The following is a 21489-nucleotide window of genomic DNA, read 5'->3' as shown; positions in this document are numbered from 1 at the left end:
TTAAAGGAAGTGAGGGAGCAAACCATACAAATGTGCAGAATGTGTGTTCCAGGCCGAGGGAACGGCAGGTGCAAAGGACGTGAGGCAGGCACAAGTGTGGTGTTTCTGAAGAATGAGAAGCCTGTGTGGCTGGAGCAGGATAAATTAAAGAAAGGGCTTTGATATCTTCTTCACTTGATTAAAAATGAGCACACAACACAGTCCAGTAATTGAAAAAGATGTATTAAAATCTTCACAAAAATACAACAATTGAAAAAGAAAAATTAATGAACTTGATGTTTTTTTTTACCTAGCTGAATACATTTCCATTGAAAAACTACAGATAGATTGAAATTTTAATCTCAAGTAATCCTTCAGGTGCCCCCTTAGAAAAATCATGTGTAGTTTTAAGAGGTCTCATTCTGCCAATAATCAGACATGGAAAGGACAGCCCTGCCATTTGGAAGCAACCCTGCTGTTGTCATCTGTGTCCAGGGACGAGGATGCTGGGACACAGGAGAAAGGGTCAAAAGATCCACAGGAGGTGGTGTGAGGAGTTTTGGAAAAAGCCCCAACACTGAGGTGCTCCACCCAGGTGTGAGTGGCTTCTCTCAGACAATCAGTCACAGACCCAGAGTAAGAAGCTGGCAGCTGACCACCCTTGCCCCACAGAGGAGGCCACGGGGAGGCAGGGGAGGGAAGGCCCACGGCTGTGGTTAGCGAAAGTGAGGGTTGGTGCTCTGGGTGGCAGCTTCACAAACATGCAGAGAAATCAGGGCTCTTGCTATCAGGAGGTGTGAGGAAGTACATATAGTAGATTCGCTGGACCTCTGCGAAAGGATAAGGAGGATCCCCCCCTTTCTCTGCCAAAAACGACTGTAAGGAAGTTACACATATCAGTGCACACACTTGGTCTCACCACGACGTGTCTTCTTTCCCCCTGAAGTCCCGGATGGCTGTACAATTCTCACAGTGGGAGGGCTCACCAAGAGTATCGTCATCCTGGCATCAGCCTGAAGGGTGACATCCCAACACCAACCCCCGCCTTCCCAACACACAAAAATGTCTCCTAAAGGTTCCTGGAGTTTTCACCGTGGAGGCAGAGAAGCCCCAAGGTGCAAGGCAAAGTTGACCACTTTGCAGAACCGTCTCGGGTAGAGCGCTCCGCGTCCCTGTGTCCTGCGCGGGACCTGTGAGCACAGAACAGGCAGACGCAGCAGAGCCAGCAGGTTTTCTTCCCACGCCGCAACACACGCCAGACGCACCAGCTTCGGAGACGGCCGGTATGTGTGATGACACAGCCCGCTCCCTGCCCACGTACATATCAACGGAATGTAAGTTGGAGCATCATGTGAATAACAACCAACAGTCCCTCAGCAAATAAAAGACCACACGTGTGGGGCAGAGTTCGTTTTGTAGCTCACACACCCTTTCTCTATGTAACCGCTTCGTGCACACCTTTAAATCTCAATCCTTCTTTGTTTCCTTAAAACTCAGCCTTCAAACTCCCTCACAAAGATGACAAGATGGGGCGGGGTGGGGTGAGGTGGCAGCTCTTAGGGGTCCTCAAAGTAAATGAGAGAAAAACCAACATTACCTGTCATCCCTACTTACCTGAACACATCCTGGGACCCTATTGTCAGTATTCTTCCTCTAACTGTGGGCTTTCAATTTTAAATGAAAAAAATTATTTAAAAAAAAAATCCAGAAAATGGGGGAATGACAATATAAGTGTTTAATGATTTTCACCATGCTTTGCAGTCTGAGTTAAAAAAAAAAACACATAGGTTTGAGATGGGGTGTTGGGGGCGGCGGTCAATGGGAGAAAATAAATTGAGAAGGATGCCCAAATTGTCTAGATTTCTCCTCATCTCACCGTTTATCAAAAGAACAAAGAAACAGAAACAGAAGAGATTCCCAACGTAGAAGTACTAACCTTGTTTGCTGATTTTAAAAATCTAGACCCTTTTTAGCCTCAAAGGCCTTGGAGGCGTCGTGAATCTATTCTAGAAGCCATGACTGACGCTGCCCCTACTGGAAGCATGACTGAAGCTTTATATAGAAGATTCTCTAGAAAGCACTCTGCGATACTGGAGACTGGCAATCTAATCATTCCATTTCTGCCTACTTAAAAGGAAATGAAACTCGGCTCCTTCAGGTGTATGGGGACTCTTATTACAAGTACGAAGGACTTCAGCAAAGAATGTAACACACCTTTTGCTCTCCCAATGGTACAGTACTCCTCAAGCCAGGCCTGGGTTCTCTACTTCAATTATATATTGATTATGGTATTGATCTAAAAGTACCTGGAAGGAAGTGACTTCCGGCACTGATCCTTTGCTCATCTTGCTGTGATGAATCCACAAATTGAGACAATATGCTTACAGGGTGTGATGTTACAGTCTACACAACACTGAAAGCTAAAAACTGCCCTGTATAATAGCAACAAAATCTCTCACACTGTCTCCGAGTGGCATAGCGAATGGATGCTTTCTAAAAACAACCGCCAAATAGGTGGTACACCCTGGGCTAAAGGCCACCCTGAACATGCTTCCATCATAGCATCTCCACTCTCCAAGTACAATAAACGCGAAGGCGGGTTAAGCCCTTACGTGAAAAGGCCATGTCTATTAGAATACTAAAAGATCTGCTACCCTCTCCATTAAGGCAAACCACATCTAAATGATGGTGACAGGAATGTGTCTAAATTTTCTCAACCGTAAATGACCCTGAAGGGAAGTACAAAAACAGACGATTTACGTATACGTAGAATCATACCATCTCTTCATCATGCAATACTGGCTCCTCACATCAGGAAGATTAAATAGAATATTTATACATATTCTTTATACACTTCTTTTTCTCCCTCTATGAATAAACATGTGCTTGTCCGTGTCCAGGTTTCCAAGGCCACACATGGTTATGAGCTACATTTTCTGCACAAGAGTCCAGTTTGGATTTGTTTCTTGCTCAGGATATGACTGGGGTCTTCTCAATTTTTCCGGATGTCTGCGTACACCACAGACTCTGACTTGTTAATCTTGTCGCTGTGATGTCCGCCAGAGTGGTCTAGCTGCGCATATATGACTGGGCCCTAGAGAAGAGAAGTAGAATTAGAGGTTTGGAAAAACTGGGGGCCCCATTAGGTGCAGGGACAGAAGCAATGATTGAAGGGAATATTGTTAGGGTTCCAGAGCAAAGAGTTCCCTCTTTTGAATGTCTTCAGGTACATATGTTCCTTCTTAGGAACTGTATGTCCAGGACTGACTTTATTTTTTTTCCTGGGATTGACTTTAAAACAAGATTGGGGGGCTTCCCTGGTGGCGTAGTGGTTGACAGTCCGTCTGCCGACGCGGGGGACACGGGTTCGTGCCCCGGTCCGGGAAGATCCCACATGCCACAGAGCGGCTGGGCCCGTGAGCCATGGCTGCTGACCCTGTGCGTCTGGAGCCTGTGCTCCGCAGTGGGAGAGGCCACAACAGTAAGAGGCCCGCGTACCGCAAAAAAAAACAAAACAAGATTGGGTATAGGTAATTGTTCAAGCTGGTACATAGAGATTTATTACATTATTCTGTCTACTTCTGTATCTGTTTTAAAATTTCTATAACAATGTAATATTCCTTCCCAAGAGTTACCCTTGTCTTAATACCTGTCACAGAATTCCTCAACTCTTGTAATTGGGAGTCTCAGGACAAAGATGGGCACTTCTGTCAACCCGAGACCCACTGAAATCATGACTTTCAGAATGATACAAGAAACCAACATATTCAGTGCTACTCGAAAATACAATCAATTCGAACTGGTCACTTTATACAAACAGGTACTTAAAAAAAACTTCAAATATTCTTCCACGTACCTACTTATACTATAATTCTGTTAGTCTAATCTTATCATAACCAATAAAAATATTGCTTCTTTGATATCTAAGATCAGGTAACCATTTTTCCTGTTTTAAAATTTAAAATAACCCCCAAAGCCACAATCTGCAGAGCTATACGGAAAAGCCCTAAATGGACTAATAGAAGAGGTCCTCTTCTCACCCTTGGCAGTAAGGAAGAGAGCTGTCAGGGTCCCACCCGGGACAGCGAGGCAAAGTTGCCTGGGCCAGAGCGAGTCCTCCAACTCTTGGGGAAGGAGGGAAGGCCGAAGGTTCAAATATCAGACAGGTGGCTGTGCTTCACAGCCCTTAAAGTCCCTTCCAACCCAGAGATTCTAAAATTGTAAACAGCAACAACAAAATAGGCCTGTTTTACGGGTAAAGAAAAGGTAATATAACCCAAAGACGACTTCTCTCCCAATCCAGGGATTCTCTCTTTGAATAGTCTATTACTGTGCTCAAGCTTTCAACTTTGAAATCATAAGCTCAGTAGCCAAAAGTATGTGGTTTAAAATAAACATCCTTGAAACTGTTCTGTATGAATCTGTAATGGTGGATACATGACATATGCATTTGGTGAAACCCACAGAAATGTACAACACAAAGAGTGAACCTTAACATAAACCACGGACTTTAGTTAATAATGTTTTCTGTATTAATTCATCAACTGTAACAAATGTACCACAACAATGCAAGTTGTTAATAATCAGGGAAACTTTGGAGAGGAAGGAGTACATAGGACCTCTCTTTACTTTCTGTTAGATTTTTCTATAAACCTAACACTGCTCTAAGAAATAAAGTCTACTAATAAAAAGAAGAAAAAAATGGAAAAAAAACATCCTCACTCCCATCTAGGAGTCCCACAACCTGCATCCTTTAGTGTGTAACGTGGGATCCTGTGGAGTTCAGGCCCCCCAACTTCTACAGAAGGCGTATTTTAAAACCCCCAAGCATTAGTTTCTTTATCTCTGAAATGGCACTAACAATAGTATTATACGTCCTAAGATGGTTGCGAGAATTAAATGAGATGATATCTACAAATAACTTGAGCGGCGTCTGGCAGCACTCAGTACATGTTAATCATTATTCTCATGAACATATTGTTATACAAATATACTTGAAAATATACCGAGGTTACCAGTCAAGTAAATCAAGCAGTCGAAGTCAGTGTGTTTGTCGTTAGTCAGTGTGTGACACTCTCATGCCTGTCACGGGTAACAACAGATCACGCTGTTAATACTGAATCAAACTGAAACCCTCTACGTTCATCTCAAAAAGCGGCAAGTTAAATGTGATTCTACAAAATAAAAAGTTAAAGTTAACTATTTTCTACTTCCAGGAAAACAATGAAAAAAGTGTTTTCTAGTAAGTTAATGGATCCTCGGTAACAGCCATTTCCAACAGGACAGATCCTGAAATTAAATTACGTAACTTCCTAGACAATAAGACCTCATCCATTAGGAGGCTTAGGGTGTACTCATGGGGGAAGGAGTTTACACCGTGTGATAGATGGTTACAAATTCTTTCCCTTGTTGCATCTACACCCTTACAATATAATGCTGCAGCTCCTCCCACCAAGAGTCAGAACCTGCTTCTTAACCCCTTGAATCTGGGCTGGTCTTATCACTTGCTTTGACCCACAGAATGTGGCAGAAGTAACATGTGTTAAGTTCCACACCTAGACCTCAACAGGCCTTGCAGCTTCCACTGTCTCCTTGATCTTGGAACCCACAGAGCCACCACCACCATGTGAAGAAGCCCAAGCTACTGCTGGCTGATGGGAGACACACAGCCCAGTTGTCCTGTGCCTCTCTGGCCCGCCAACCGCCTGCCAATTGTCAGCCTATGAGTGAGACCCCTGCCGGCTGTCCAGCCAACTGCAGATGCACGAGCGAGCCAGCAGAGGTCAGCTGAACTGCCCTAGACCAGAAGACCTGCCCGACCAACCCACAGAAGTGGGAGCCAAATAACTGGTGGTGGTTCTAAGCCACTATCTTTTAAGGTGGTTTGTTACACAGCAATAGACAACTGATAAACTGTGCGAGTGGAAAAGAAAGAGCACAGAGAAAGCAACAAAGAAAAATAACAGAATAATCTCGGAATTGGTCAGTAAATGTTAAAACACCAGTAAGGTCTTTCACGTGAGACAGTATTGTCCTTCATGGCAAGGGAACGCAACGATTTGCTGAAAGTAACTGGGAAAACACTGAGGGATAAAAGGAACTCCTTCCTACTGATGGATTTAGTTTCTTCAAATTGCTTCCCACTATCTAATGTCCTCACTCCCCTTCCCCCTTAGAATGTAATAAGGCCCTCAGGTCAGGGGCTTTGTTAAATGCCTAGAACAGTCTTTGGCAGACTGCGGGTGTTGGATGAAGGGGCGGATGAAAGGATGGATCTAAAGGGATTCTCACCAGAACTGGAGCTCAGGAATCTGCTGATGAATCTAGCTCAATGTAACACAGCTTCTGAAGTTGAGTTCCGAGGTTGACTTGGCAGCTGTAGGTACCCTGGGTCTCTGCGGGACATGCCTCAGGACTTTGACACTTTGAGGGCCAAGAAGACCACTGAAGACTTCAGGAGGGGTCAGTGAACCAAGATCAACTTGGAAATGTACCTGCCATCGCTAAGATATTTTACTTTGGGGTGTTCGAGAGTTAAAACAGTATCAACGATAACACCTGCGTTAACCGAGCTATTTTTTTTTTTTTGTCTGCATTGAGTCTGTTGCTGCGCGCAGGCTTCCTCTAGTTGCAGCGAGCGGGGGTTACTCTTCGTTGCGGTGCGTGGGCTTCTCGTTGCTGTGGCTTCTCTTGTTGCTGAGCACGGGCTCTAGGTGCATGGGCTTCAGTAGTTGTGGCTCACAGGCTCAGTAGTTGTGGCACACGGGCTTAGTTGCTCCACGGAATGTGGGATCTTCCCAGACCAGGGCTCGAACCCGTGTCCCCAGCATTGGCAGGCGGATTCTTAACCACTGCGCCACCAGGGAAGTCCCTTAACGGAGCTGTTTTTTACTGTACATCTTGACACTCACCTTTCCCTCATCCTCCTTTTTTTTTTTTTTTTTGGCATTGCCACAAAGTATTACCATAACCAAGTGAAAAATTGCTCTGTACATACGTATTTTCCCCAACTACTTATTATACAAATAGTCTTTACTACTGAAAATGTCTCCAGAGACTTAATTGCTTGACACTAGGTCTATTCTTTTCGTTTCAGTTAGAGATGAAATTACCCCTGAACTCTACTTGCCTGAAATTTATCCCAATATAAAAACATACTGGTGAAGGTTGTGGGAAGAGGGTCCGGGAAAAGAGGGCTATGGAAGAGCAAGGAGACCTATCTCTGAACAGATATTAGCTTCTCGGAAGCTACTATGTCCTGAAGTACACGTTCCATGGTCTCTGCAGCCCTTTAGAACCTGAATCCGGTCCTTCAGGCACTAGGGGACTCGCACCTGACAAGCTAGCACGAGCATCACTGAGAGGACATCTGTTTTTACCACATGCTCACCGACTGTTCACAGAACACGCTTTCAGTATTTATTTCACATCACCAAATACAGACGCGAAACGGACACTCTTTGAGATAAATGAAACTGATTATCAAAACGAAGTTGAAAAGAACTGGACAGGCGGGGTAGAACAAATACACGTCTTAGAGCCACACCCAGATCGGGGCCTAATACCAGCTCTGCCACTAACTACTGACCTCGAGCAAGTGACGCAGCCTAACTAAGCCTCAGTTTCTTCACGTGTAAAATAGGGACAGTAAAAGAACCTGCCTCGTAGGGCTGTTGTGAGGACTAAATGAACGAATGCACGTGCTGTACTTCTGGAGACATCACCTATCTGTAGCCTATAGTTGACAAATACATAACTGTTCCCTCACTGTCCTCCATAAATACTTGCCCCCCCCCCTTTTTTTTTCCTGACTGTACCACACGGCATGCGAGATCTTAGTTCCCCAACCAGGGATCAAACCCATACCCCCTGCACTGGAGGCATGGAGTCCTAAGCACTGGACCGCCAGGGAATTCCCACTTGTCTTTTGTATACAAAGCATTAACCATTTCCAGAAAAGGATCTAGAAGACCAACTGTTCGTAAGATATATTCACAAAAATTATTTGAAACCAATGTCATTCAAAGCTAAACGTTACAAAGAAAGATTTGTACTTATCTTTTCCCTAATGCCAGAATACTCCAGACTCTAGGTAGCACCTGCCTAACACCCTTCCCAACTCAACTTCCCTCTCTGTTTGCCGGAAGAGCCCTAATTTGGTTCTGGTGTGCACCTTTCCTCCGCTCAGGTGAACGACCCCCCTCTCCCCTGCCCCCAGGGGTGAAGCCCATCTGTCCCCCTGCAGATGACTGGAAGGGGCGTCAGCGTGTGACCCGCTCTGCCAAGGGGACTAGGAAAAGTTTGCCGGGGAGCCCCAGGTAAAGATTTTCCTCCATAATAAAAACCACCTGGGAGGAGATTCAGCGCTAGGAATTCAGCTCAGGTGCTTTTTTTCATGAGCTGCCTGAAACCATGACAGTCATTCTGAGGCTGAGGGAAGGAGCCTGAGAAAAAGACAATATGCAGAGGAGGAAGGAATAAAATGGAAAGAACCTGAGTCTTAATGACATTGCTGGGCCTCTTGTGAGTTAATAAACGTCTTACTGAAGGTACTTTTAGTCAAGTCTTCTGTTACTAGTCTTCCAATTATAACAAAAATAGTGGCCAAAGACAGATGAGTAATATAGTACACTTAATGCCCTGCCCGGCTATTATGTTGCATCTTTTGTAAATTTCCTTCCTGGAGCACTAGTATTCTTTCTCTTCTGATAAAATAAGTTTGAGTTATTGATTCATCCAAATAGTAATGACTAATGCTATTAGACTCCCAGATGATGCCTGCAGGTAGAAAATGGAAGGTTCTGATAATCAGGGAGCATGTCATGATAGAACCCTTGGCAGGAAGTCCCAAGGGGTAGTTTGCAAATATCCCTACCATGCACCCATTTCACAGATCTGATTGCAGCATGTGGGCAGCAACTGCCTAAACCTCTCCTTATAAGGCACAGCGTACCATGGACTCTTACAATTAGCAATGGAAAAATGAGAAGCGGCTTAAAGATCAACTTGCCCCAACCCATCATTTCAAAGATAAGGGAACAGATGTTGAAGTTAAATAATGCCCCACAAGTTAACACCATGAGCTGGACCCCAGCGTCAATACTAGTTTGTAACACATCAGTAACCCTTAAAACACTAGGATGTCTACCTAAATATGAAGATTTCCTCAAGGCTGTTTTGTCAGGATATACACATTAAAAATATCTCCGTATCATAGAAAAGCCTGAAAATGACCTGAGCAACCCAGGAGACTCTGAGGCTCTGGAGGGCAGGGACTGGGTGATACTCATGCCTGCATTTCCCACGTCCAGTTTACGCTCTAAGTGTGCTGAGCACTCAGATGTGTGTGGAAGTGATCAAAGAGAACATGCAATGGAATGACTGAATTTTCAAAACAATTGCTACCTTTGCCTGTGTGCAACCTACAGAAAGTACTTAATCTCATAAATTACCTGATAAGAGGAACATATCAGGTCAAGCCAGTTCTTCCTAAACCGTGAAACCTTTTCTGCCTCAGTCTGAACAACTGAAGATAGAGTATATCAAAAGGATCCTGGTAAGAACAACTTCCATAAAAACCTCCGGTGCTCTGACACAGAGGTGTTTCTGATACACATCCTGAAGACGGCGTGTGATGGCAAGTAAGAGCACACGCCAGCATCACCTAAGGCCCTGTAGCGCTTAGGAATTTTGTGGAGTATCTGAAGCAAATGTTTTAACCCCAGGATAGCAGCCCCTGTTCCAAGTTGACCATTGAATGCAAACCGAAATAAAGCAAAAATTGGAAGGTAAGTCTCCAGGGGAACCACGCAGTCCACTTCCAAGCCTTGTGTGGACCGACAAAGGCTTTATAAGTTCCAGAAACAGGTAAGGCAGAAAATGTCTTTAACAAGTTGTGTAACTGTAGAATAAAAGGTACAGTATGACTTGATGGAAAATAACCAGGTAAGACAAAGGGTGCTCCAGGTACATGTCACTGAACAGAAACCCTGATTTGCAACATGTTAGAGAAGAGGCCTTCAGGGGCCTGTACTGAGCGCAAAGGAAATAACCTAGGAATCAACCGTGAGACACGCCGCGGCTTTCCTCTCAAAGCTGGCCTGGTGTCATACTGCAAATGCTGAAAAATGATAATATAGATTGACACAGTGCTTGAACCGCTTCTCACTAGCCTCCGGAAAATGCCGCAGAGTCAGGCCTGGGCAGAACCCTGGGGGTTTACTCACAGGAGAGCTGAGCCCATCTCTGACTCAGGGACAGCAGTCACAGCAGGGTGGGGTCTTGGTGCTGAAAACAGGGCGGGCAAATCCACTTACTGAACAGGGAGGCCTCCTCTCTCCTTCCTCTGCTCCATTCCCAAGCATGGAATCAGAGGATTTCTTTCTGGAGAAATCGACTAACCCAAGAGAAAAGACCTTAGCAACTGATACTTAGGGGTCCCCCAGTGAAAGCCAGCCAGCACTTTATACAAACAGTGAAGCCTACTACCCAGTAAGCTCTGTCTCTGCACAAAGAGCTCGTGATCAGATCTGAGTGCCTTCAATACGAACAGATAACCAAGGATCGCTGGGCATTTGAGGAAAGCTTTTAAATTGAAAGACAAAAATTATAAAAGAAAAAAGGGAATTCAAAAGAAACAGCAAAATCCAGTAACAGAAGAAAACATTTTTTAAAAATCACGGAACAGAAGAAAAAATGATATGCTCAGAGAGATAAGACAATGCATCCATGAAAAGTATGGGTTATCTGAACCAGAGAATAAGCAATGGCTCTTGAAAATTAATAAAAAGATAGCAGAAATTAAATATTTAATAAAAGTTGGAAGATAAAGTTACAAATTTTCTAGAAGAAACTGCAAAACAGAAAAAATTAAAACGAAAGGGGCTTCCCTGGTGGCACAGTGGTGGAGAGTCCACTTGCCGATGCAGGGGACACAGGTTCGTGTCCCGGTCCGGGAAGATCCCACATGCCGCGGAGCGGCTGGGCCCGTGAGCCATGGCCGCTGAGCCTGCGCGTATGGAGCCTGTGTCCCGCAACGGGAGAGGCCACAACAGTGAGAGGCCCGCGTACCGCAAAAAAAAAAAAAGAAAACGAAAGGACTGCTCTAGATGATCTAATTGCTAACAGGAATTTCCAAAAGAGAGGATAGAAAATGGAAGGAGGAAATTTTCCAAAGAATAATGGAAGACAATACTCTAAAACTGAACAGCAGAGTTTTCAGACTGAAAGAGCCCACTGAGTAGCCAGTACAACGAACAAAAAAGGCCTACAATTTTATAAAATTTCAAAGCATGAGGGATAAAGAAGATTCTAAGAGAAGGGGAATAAAACTGGTCCCACCCGAAGGAGGAGGAATCAGAACTGCATCAACTTCTTAGCATTGGGAGCTACAAAAATCAGCAATGCCTCAATATGCTGAAGGAAAATGATTTCCAACCTGGAATCCTACCCAACCAGATGATCAGTCAAGCTTGAGGGAGGAGAATAAAAACAATTTTAGACCTGCTAAAAACAAATGTATTATCGTACAGTTTTGGAGGTCAAAAGTCTGAAATGTGATTCACTGGGCTAAATCAAGGTATCAGCAGGGCTGCATTCCTTCTAGGGGCTCTAGGGAGAATCTGCTTCCTTGCTTTTTCCAGCTTATGGAAGCTGCCTGCATTCCTTGGCTTGTGACCCCTTCCTTCATCTTCAAAGCCAGTAGAATAGCATCTTCAAATCTCTGGCTCTCACCCTCCTGCCTTCCTCTTATAAGAACCTTTATGGGGCTTCCCTGGTGGCGCAGTGGTTGAGAGTCCGCCTGCCGATGCAGGGGACGCGGGTTCGTGCCCCGGTCCGGGAAGATCCCACATGCCGCGGAGCGGCTGGGCCCGTGAGCCATGGCCGCTGAGCCTGCGCGTCTGGAGCCTGTGCTCTGCAGCGGGAGAGGCCACAGCAGTGAGAGGCCCGCGTACCGCAAAAAAAAAAAAAAAAAAAAAAAAAGAACACTTATGATTACATTCGGCCCACATGGATAATCCAGGAAAATCTCCCCATCTCAAGATCTGTAATCACAGCTGCAAAGTCCCTTTTGACAGGTAAGGTAACATATCCCATAGGTCCCAGGGGTTAGGATGGGGGCATCTTTTGGAGGTCATTATTCTGCGTAGCTACCATACGAAGCCTCAAAATTTGTATCTGCTGTGCATCCTTTCTCAAGAAGATTAAGGAGGCCTCCCCAAACTCTGATGTCCGCCCCCTCAATTCAGTGAGACAGGTGAGCTGTTTCTGTTTTCCCCTCAGCACTGTAGCCCGGAAAATGCCGTGAGGAGTAAGCTGGGACGATCCCAGGGCTCTCCTGATCTGTTTCCCTTCTCTTAGGAACCACGGTGCTGCACAACCTGTTTTCCAACGTCCAAAGTCCATTGTTTCTTTTTTTTTTTCCTCCCAGTTTGTTTTCAACGGGAGAACAACGCCCATGGCACTTCAAGGACAGAAGAAAAAGTTTCCAAGGCTTCTTTAGGTATTATGCCTACCTGTAACTCTAACGCCTTTATTCACAACCCTATTCCCATTCACAATCCAAATTAGTGAACTGAGGTATACTACATAATCCGAGAGAGAGACAGTCGGAGAGACAAACAGAATGAGAGAGATGGACAGACAGATTAGGAACAAGTAAGGAGCCTGATGTTGTGAAAGACAATGCCTAGAAATCTAGGTTCTCGCCCCAATTCTGTTGCTAACTGGGTCTGTGCTTTTAGTAATTTAACATCGCAATGCCTCAGTTTCCTCACCACGTAGGACAACTGTGAACTAAGACTGTGGAATACTTCTTCCACAAAACACTGTTATCCTTTACTTCCTCTTAAATCCACCCGCCCCACTACACCCTCAGTCCCGCCTCCTCAGGGCAAAGTTATAACTGGCCACATTCCTTCTAACGCTTTCTACCCCAGAAGACCAGAATTGGGACTAAGCTCTGGAATTTCTGCCATTTATAGTTACGCCAGCATGGCCAAAACACAATATTACCCTCAATGCCAGATTCCATGCTAAATTCCAAATGAAAGTTATTTCTTCTCCGTACTTTCTACAAGAAGCAGAAACTAAAGCCTTTCCTTGTTCATCGAGCCTACTGATTATTCAGATAAATGTTTACTTTCAGTTTCTCCTAAAACTGAATTTTTTCAATTGAGGAGAAATCAATTTCTCCTAAAGAATTCATACAAAATAACTTCTGTTCTATTACCAACACCAAAATCAACTTTTTCCTGTGAATTCCATGGCTTATAGAACACCTCAGTATAGAATCTAGTTCACTAGCTTTATTTCTTTGAGCAACGAAGGAAGAAGTATTTACATCTGACAAAGTCATTTCCTAATTTTGCTTGGGCCAATCTGTTAGTGGTGGTTTGGTGGAAACCTTTACTCAAGTCAGATTTTTCCCTACATACCTTCTTGTGGTCCTCCAAAACCAGCCCTTACGTTCCCCTCTGTTTCCCTTGCTCTCTCTCTTTCTGTCCGTTTCTCACAGCTCAGTGTTCTTTCCCACACCCCACAATGTGACAGAGCACCAAACTGCAGAGCATGGCATGGTGGGCGGAACCGCAATCAGCCATTACCTGGTGAGATCCAGAAGGTAGGCTCTTTACTAGACCCTCTGTGTCGGAGGGGGACTTCCGTGGAGCCTGCTTAACCGGTGACACATTCTCTGATGTATTGCAGCTGATGAGTTGGCAATTTGGAGAATGTAAAAAAAAAAAAAAAAAAAAAAGGAATTAAAATAAATGGAAACAAAAAATATAGAAATGCAAGTGATGACAAAATGAAGTAGAAGATGTATAAAAACAAAACTCAACAAAACAATGAGTATCAAAACAATCACGTATCTTGAAACTATTTTTTTATCCCTGACACTAATTCTTCCAAGTCAGTGAAGCTACTCCAGGGGAGGTACAAGAATCCAATGTGGTGCAATCTCTTTGCCCCAGTTTATAACAATGATATCTGCTGGATGGGATTCTGGCTACAATGTACATTTATCCTTTTGCTTCTTTGGCTTTTTCCCCTACCATAAATCCTCCTTTGGGATACAGGTTTAAAGGAGCAAGCTATACCTTCTTGATAGCAATTCGCTTTTGTGATCATCAAAGGCAAACCTCTTCTGAATGTGCTTCCAAAATGACAGATACTGATCCAGGCTCATAGTCTTGGCTTATCTCATTCCTTCCATCCCCTAGGTCCCCACAGTTTGTTTCCCCATCAATTCCGCAACCAAACCAAAGAAAATCCAGGAAGTCATGGATGATAAGAAACTGTGGAATGCCACATCACACGGCCTGAACTTTTTCAGGGGCGTCGGGGTCTTCAACAGCAAGCCCTATCTCGTAAATAAACCAGGGAAAGTGAATGCCAGGAGGTAACTCATTAGGGATTCCCTAATGGGATGTGTCTTCAGCAGAGCTTCAATCCCTTATAACGTACTTTTAAAAAATCTTAGGAGTGTGGAGAGAATCACATTTAAAGTGTCGTTACTGAGACCAAAGCATACAAAGCATTCTGCAAACTGTGCCTTCTCTGAACCGGGAGGCTATATGACACAAACCAAAATGGTTTGAGTATTGTAACACAAAGAGTCTAACTCAGTAATGATACAATTCAAGTATAAAAAAACTGAAACACACACACACACACAAAGGCATTTTACATGAAGAACATATATGTTCAGATGACCATAAAACCTGACAACCCAATTTCATTGGGATGGTACACTGAACGTGTTTCTAACACAGACACGTGACATATTTGTGGACAAACCATGATAGCTGTTGGGTTAGCTCAGAGCTGGCTAGTTAGTTGTCAACAAGGGAGATGGGCTGAATACATACACATGAATATTAACAGCAACGGCCAATGTGATTAGTTACCATGTGTCTAGTGGGAGTGGAAGAGGAGACCCAGCCCTGTTATAGTCCCAATGTGTCGTCTATGTCAGCTTTTCTTAAGAAGTGGAAGATAGGCAGGATCTGATCCCGGCACACCAAGGTAGAAAAGGCAGGGGAGGGGGAAAAAAAAACCAAAGTAAGAAGAATAGCAGCATTCACGATGCCATGCAGAGTTCTAAGGCACACTTTTCTGTGCCTTTATTAACCCAAAAAGCGTGAACTGCAGAGACTGGCGTGTCACCACCCTGGATTAGTTTCATGTCGAAAACCAATGCTTCGGTTACATTTCATCATAAACCACTCACCATGCAAGGGGGCAGGTACAGTCAGCAGAATAGAAACATTCCAAGCAAATGACATCTGAATTTGAACACTTAAAACTCCTTAAAACACAGCACTCCTAAAAGGTAGAGCGGCACAGCCCAAAGCGAGAGGTCCCCACCGTCCACCAGCCAGGGAGTCCAGGGCATGCAACCCTCAACCACAGTCCCTTCCGTGCACCGGGGACGCAGCTCGTGCTACATCAGCTGAAACCCAGCCTCACTCTCAGTCTTACCACACGAGTTCTACCAAGCTTATACAGGCTAGCTTTCCAGCTGGAGTGGCAAAAAGAGAGGGTCCTTCAATTAGACACACACCCTATACTCAAACGTGTTCTCTCTGAGAAGCCGCAAACAAAACGAAAGTCTACTTTTCTTTATTGCTGGTATATTTTGCTGTTCAACTCTTGTTAACCCAGCTTGGATGAGTCCAGCCATGCATTCGAGAATGGTCAAAGCAATAAACCTTACCAAACTACAAACAGGAAAAGCCCTGCACCATCACATCAGGTGGGGGTCACTTATCAGCATACTCCTCTTATTATTATTATGTTTACCTAACTGAAAAGAAGAACCTTATGAGATTATTACCTAGAGATCAAGTTAAACTCATATTAGGTAAGTGATATCTGTGGCTTAATAATGCTAATTTCAGAGTGGATGATGCTGAAACACAGAGCACAGACTACTGAGCAGTCCATTTCACCAAACCTAAGAAAGAAACTGAAACAGGGATTAGTGTCATAGTCTACGTTTAACAGCGGGCCACTGATTTCTGCTTGCCCGTGTCAGAACATCTTCTAAGAAGATGGCTCGGTTCCGACATGAAAGCTAACAGTAGCTACTTCCTCACCATTCTTTTCCCATAAAGCACACAGAAGTTTTCATAAACTCTGATTCCTTCCCTCCACCCTTCCCCCCAAAAGCAGAGCTGCTTACCCGGTGTAATCCCGTTTCGAGTTTTTCCTTCTATAGAGGACAGCCAGAATCATGGTGACAAGCAGAGTGAGACCTAGGACCACAGCAGTAACTATACCCACCACCACCCAAACCGGAAACGCAGGCAAAATCTCTAGAGAGAAAGAACAAAACAGGTTTAAGGTACATTGCGACAGAAGAAATGGAATTGTATTAAGTTAATAAACAAGTGTCTTCCTTTAGCAATTACCATACCCTATTTTATTATCCAAATTATGAGATCCTAGTACCTAACTGATGACATAGGAACATTAGCTGATAAAGAATGAGCTTTAGAACTAAAAACATTTCTATATACATAATCCCTCTCAGTGCTCTAAAATCAAAGAAAAGCTGGGGATGTGAATTTACCTCAATCTATTCTCCAACAAAGCAGACTTTGTCTTGAAATGAGAGAGCAGAACCTGCATTTCCTACTTATTCTCCAAAAAAGGTGAAGAAATAGCTATGCTGTTTCTGCCAATGTTAAAGCTTTCTCCTGGAGAATATTAAAACAATATTAATCTCCTTCTTTCCCAATACTCACCCCATCCAACTATAATGAATCTGGTCTTACTTCTAATCAACAGTGAAAAGTTCATACTCCTTTAATCTGATCAGGTTTATAAATGGAGAAATCAGCCACTCCGGTTGGAATGAGCTCCCTGACCCCCAGGCATGTTCGGTAGAGCCACAGGTCGATGGAAACAGGGAGCATAATTGTATGGCAGAAATACCCCTTTCAAACACACCCTGAAATGTAACTCTTGTTCTCTAACTAAGCATGAGATAAAGGGGACTGAATCATTACTGCAAGAATACTCAAGGAAGTACCTTTCTCTACAACATAAAGCCTAATGTGTCCTGGCTGGACAACAATGTCAGGCGGATTTTTGACATCACAGATGTAGGTGCCATTGTGTATAAACTGCATATTTTCTATGTTGATTGATGCATCTTTCTTGTCGAGGTCTCCAGCCCAGCTGATTCTGTCCTTAAATGGTGGGTAATTCCCGGCATACACTTGCCCTTGGGAGTAGTGGAAAAACTGCAATTAGAAAAAGAGAACACATGAGCTATTCTCAAAGGCAGAAGTTCTAAACTCTATTATAGGCATGCTGTGAAGGGTTTTTTTAAAAAAAGACGTCATCCGGGGAGCTCCAATCAAGATGGCAGAGTAGAAGGATGTGAAAAAAAGACTTCATCCAGAAAGAAATGCCACATCATATTACAAATCTCAAGCTATAGAACCTAAGCCAGACAGGGATTTAGAAATCATGGAGTTCAACCCTGTTTCAGTTGGAGAAATAAATGTGTACGTTCTCTCTAAAGCTCTCAATAGCCCAGTGGTGTAGCAATTACCACCCGTATTTTTATAATAAGGAAATGGAGACTCAAGGAAACCATTTGCCCAATGTCACAATGACAATAGGTGGTGGATCCAGAGTTAAAGTCAGGACCACCTGACTCTTCAAAGCCAATGCTCTGATGGGCACCACAATTGAGCCCAGTGAATCCAAAGGTTTCAGCCTTAACTCACAAAGCTTACCATTAAGATATGCAAAGTCCTCAAGAAAAAGAAGCCTAAATATCACAGATCAGTTAATCTGATGGGTTACCCAGTCTTACTTACTGGTTTCCTACAGAAGAGTCATGGACATGTGAAAGGAACACAGCCCAGACAACCCAAAATGTTCTCGTCCACCTTTGCAGGTTCAGCCTTTAGCCCCTTTCTCTTTCCACTCTCACTCTCTCCTCAGACCTGCTTTCAGCAAAGGAACTCAGTTCTCAAAGTAACTTTGTCAAACCCAGCCCCCTGGAAGTAAGGTCAGGCCTGGTGGGTGGGGATCTACCCTGATATGCGGCTTCAATCCAAGCACCTCTGCTAGAGGCTGGATGTCTGTTCATATTCACAGATGGGGCGATAGTGGGATTGGGGAGGGTGGTGGAAATGAGCATTAGTCAACCACTGAGCTGCACTGGCAATCCAAACACAACATTTTCAGAACCTTTTGTGGAAGCTGAAAACCCCTGTGCAATCTCATCCATTCCTATGATTTAATGGCCATCTACATTTTGTTAACTCGCAAACCTCTCTCACGCATAGTGCTTCCTGGAGCTCTAGACCCCTAATCCAACTGCCTACTCACGCAGCTGCCTCCACCCTCCAAGTCTGCCACCTTCTCCTATCAACTCCATCTTCTACCTGTGTATCTCATCTCGACTGATGGCTACATGCCAGTCTCCCAAACCATAAATTTTGGAGTTATCGTTAATTCCTCTGTCTTCCTTCCCATCCAATTAATTTCCCAATCCTGGGACTTCCCTGGTGGTCCGGTGGTGAAGAATCCACCTTCCAATGCAGGGGATGCAGGTTCGATCCCTGGTCGGGGAACTAGCATCTCGCATGCTGTGGGGCAACTAAGCCCGCGCTCCACAACTATTGAGCTCATGTGCCTCAACTAGAGCCCGCGTGCTGCAAACTACAGAGCACACACGCCCTGGAGCCTGCACGCCACAACTAGAGAAGAGAAAACCCACAGGCCACAACTAGAGAGAAGCCCGTGCACCACAACAAAAGATCCCGCATACCTCAACGAAGATCCTGCATGCCGCAACTAAGACCTGACGCAGCCAAAAATAAATAATAAATCATTAAAGACAAAAAAAAATCCCCAATCCTGTCAATTCCATCTCCTAAGTTTCTCTTTTCTATTTAATTCCCACTGATAATACCTGATTTTCATGTCCTCATCATCTTGGGCTATGACCTCTTAACTGGTCTCAAGCTCCTCTAATCCATCCTCCACAATGCCTAAATGATTATTGGGAAAAAAAAAATTAAAAACCATTTATCAAATATATACCCTGTGTTTAATATAACTAATGCTTGTTAGGAACTATGAAGGCTCTGAGGTTCTACCCTCCCTGCAAGTCTGCCACAGGTTCACAGATGCTGGCAGAAGACACAAGACTCCTGGGAAGTCTTTGTTCTTATGAAGAAGACTTGGAGACAAAGGACCCTATTACTTACAAACAGCCAGCAGCATGTTTTTATCTGTGGCCCCTGCCCCCCAAGGCCCATAGGGACGGCATGGAGGGGCTTGGGTGGATGCTGTGCATGCAGAGGCTCGGTATCACGGCTGAGGAGCCCCAAGCTTAGGAAACCCAAATCTTTTATAATGGCCCCAAAGGGAGACATATTCCTATCTTGGACAGTAAGCAAACCTGTCCTCTGCTACAGAGGGAGACACCGTCTCTGCCTTCCAAAGCTAGTCACTGAACAAGAAAGGCAGCCAGGGCCTCCGCTTGTAAGATGGGCAGAAATGTGAAGTACCATGAAAAATAACACTCTGACACTCATAACCACGCTGCAAGGTGAGATTCACCTTGCCAGATATTTGGCAAGTGAGGAAAGAGGCTCAGAAAACCTTAGTGACTTACTCAAGGTCACAGGTCTCGGAGACAGAATTCAAAGCTTAAGCTATTTCCATTATTTAATGCCTCTCATGTCTGATCATATCTCGCCTGCCCCAAACCCTTCACCTCTCTTCTTAACCAGGAAATAAACCATAAACTCTTAGCTTAGCAAACAAGTCCTTCTGTCATCTGGTCTCTGCTTTCCTTCCTACCTCATCTACAAACATCCTCTGAATCAGCAACACAGACCTACACTACACTCTTTCCCATCTTTGGGTCTCCGCAAACCTCTCCCTCATCAGACTGGGTGCCCTCTGAAGGCAGGGTACAAGCTGTATTTCTCTCTGTGCTCCTCCACACTTAGCACATCACAGGAACTGTATATGTTTGCTGAACCGCACTGATTAATAACGCTTTGGTCAAACCAGTAAGAAAAAGAGAAATGAAACAGTAAAAAAACACACACAAAAAGGGACTAGATCTCCTTATCAACCAACATTTATTAAGTAAAAGCCACAGTGTTAAAACCATGAGGGACGCCAAAGGTGTAAGATAGATCTCGACCCTCAAAATGCTTACATTCAAGATAAAGAAGAGAAAAACTGTCATAGCAAGGGACGTTCTCTCACAGGAGTGGCCCAGATAACATGGGCAGGGAGTTTTTAAGAAGAGCTAAAAAGATCAAAAGAGGTCTTACGGAGGGATCACAATGTGAAGATGGGATACAACTTAAATGGCAAGAGTTCAGAAGTGGAAAAACAAAGCATAAAGCACTTTTTACTAGACTGAAGGAGATCACATGAGAGAATAGAAGTGGGGCTATAACAGACAAGCACTGTTTGCAATGGGAAACTCTGAGGATTCTGACTAGGGCAGTGGTGAGGTGAAAGAACTGTTTTAAGGGGCTTCCCTGGAGGCGCAGTGGGTGAGAGTCCGCCTGCCGATGCAGGGGACACGGGTTCGTGCCCCGGTCCGGGAAGATCCCACATGCCGCGAAGGGGCTGGGCCTGTGAGCCATGGCCGCTGGGCCTGCACGTCCGGAGCCTGTGCTCTGCAACAGGAGAGGCCACAACAGTGAGAGGCCCGTGTACCGCCAAAAAAAAAGAAAAAAAAACTGTTTTAAGACAAGGCACCTGATAGACTGTAGGACTGGGTTGAAAGATGGATAATTTGAAGTGGGGGAATAACCAAGGGGGTTGCCACACAAGTCCCGGCACACGGTTTTTATCACTTAATGGAGAGCAGAGAAGCAGGAAGGCTGACAAAAAGCTAGATGCCAGAAACAAAGTAGGAAGAGCCAGCAAACGTCCTTATTTCTCAGGGTGGGTGTGAGGAATAGAAGGGAAGAGGTAGTGGATGGGGAAGGAAGAACAACCCCCCCCAACAAAGCTCAAGTTTAAAAAAAAAAATAAGGTCCCTAGAAGAACATAAATACCCAAAAAGAACTAGCACAGAAGGGAAACAGAGGGGAGAAAAGATGAGCTCTGTTTTAGACATGTGGACCCTAATTCCATGGACCAGAAAACCCATATCTGGTATGTTGGGCTTGATTTTACTTCTCCTGAAAATCTATAAAAATGAAGAGCGTCCTGCTCATCTTATTAACTATGCCCTGACATTTGGGAGTTAAAGGATCCTGTATCAGTAACTGAACATTCTGGAATTAACCATAATCAGATTGGCGTGTAAGTATAAATTGATTAGCTAAAAACATTAATCAGAAATACGGCATGTTTGGACTTCCCTGGAGGCGCAGTGGTTAAGAATCTGCCTGCCAGCGCAGGGGACACAGGTTCGAGCCCTGGTCTGGGAAGATCTCACATGCCACGGAGCAACTAAGCCTGTGTGCCACAAATACTGGGCCTGTGCCCTAGAGCCCATGAGCC

General features: G+C 44.4%; 1 protein-coding gene across 1 annotated transcript in view; it reads right to left on the bottom strand.

The window, feature by feature from the left end:
- Nucleotides 1–201: 201 nt before the first annotated feature.
- The window catches only part of MPZL1 (myelin protein zero like 1), a 62986-nt gene continuing 41698 nt past the window's right edge, over nt 202–21489 (bottom strand). The window contains exons 3-6 of the mRNA XM_032651951.1: nt 17018–17231; nt 16166–16298; nt 13584–13686; nt 202–3073 (exon numbers count right to left, since the gene is read on the bottom strand). Coding sequence (XP_032507842.1) covers nt 2972–3073; nt 13584–13686; nt 16166–16298; nt 17018–17231 — 552 coding nt within the window. The 3' untranslated portion in view covers nt 202–2971. The remainder of the gene's footprint in view (nt 3074–13583; nt 13687–16165; nt 16299–17017; nt 17232–21489) is intronic.

This window comes from Phocoena sinus, chromosome 1 (genome assembly GCF_008692025.1).
Source record: "Phocoena sinus isolate mPhoSin1 chromosome 1, mPhoSin1.pri, whole genome shotgun sequence".
Classification (NCBI taxonomy): Eukaryota; Metazoa; Chordata; class Mammalia; order Artiodactyla; family Phocoenidae; genus Phocoena; species Phocoena sinus.
This window is presented reverse-complemented; position numbering and strand designations above follow the sequence as displayed.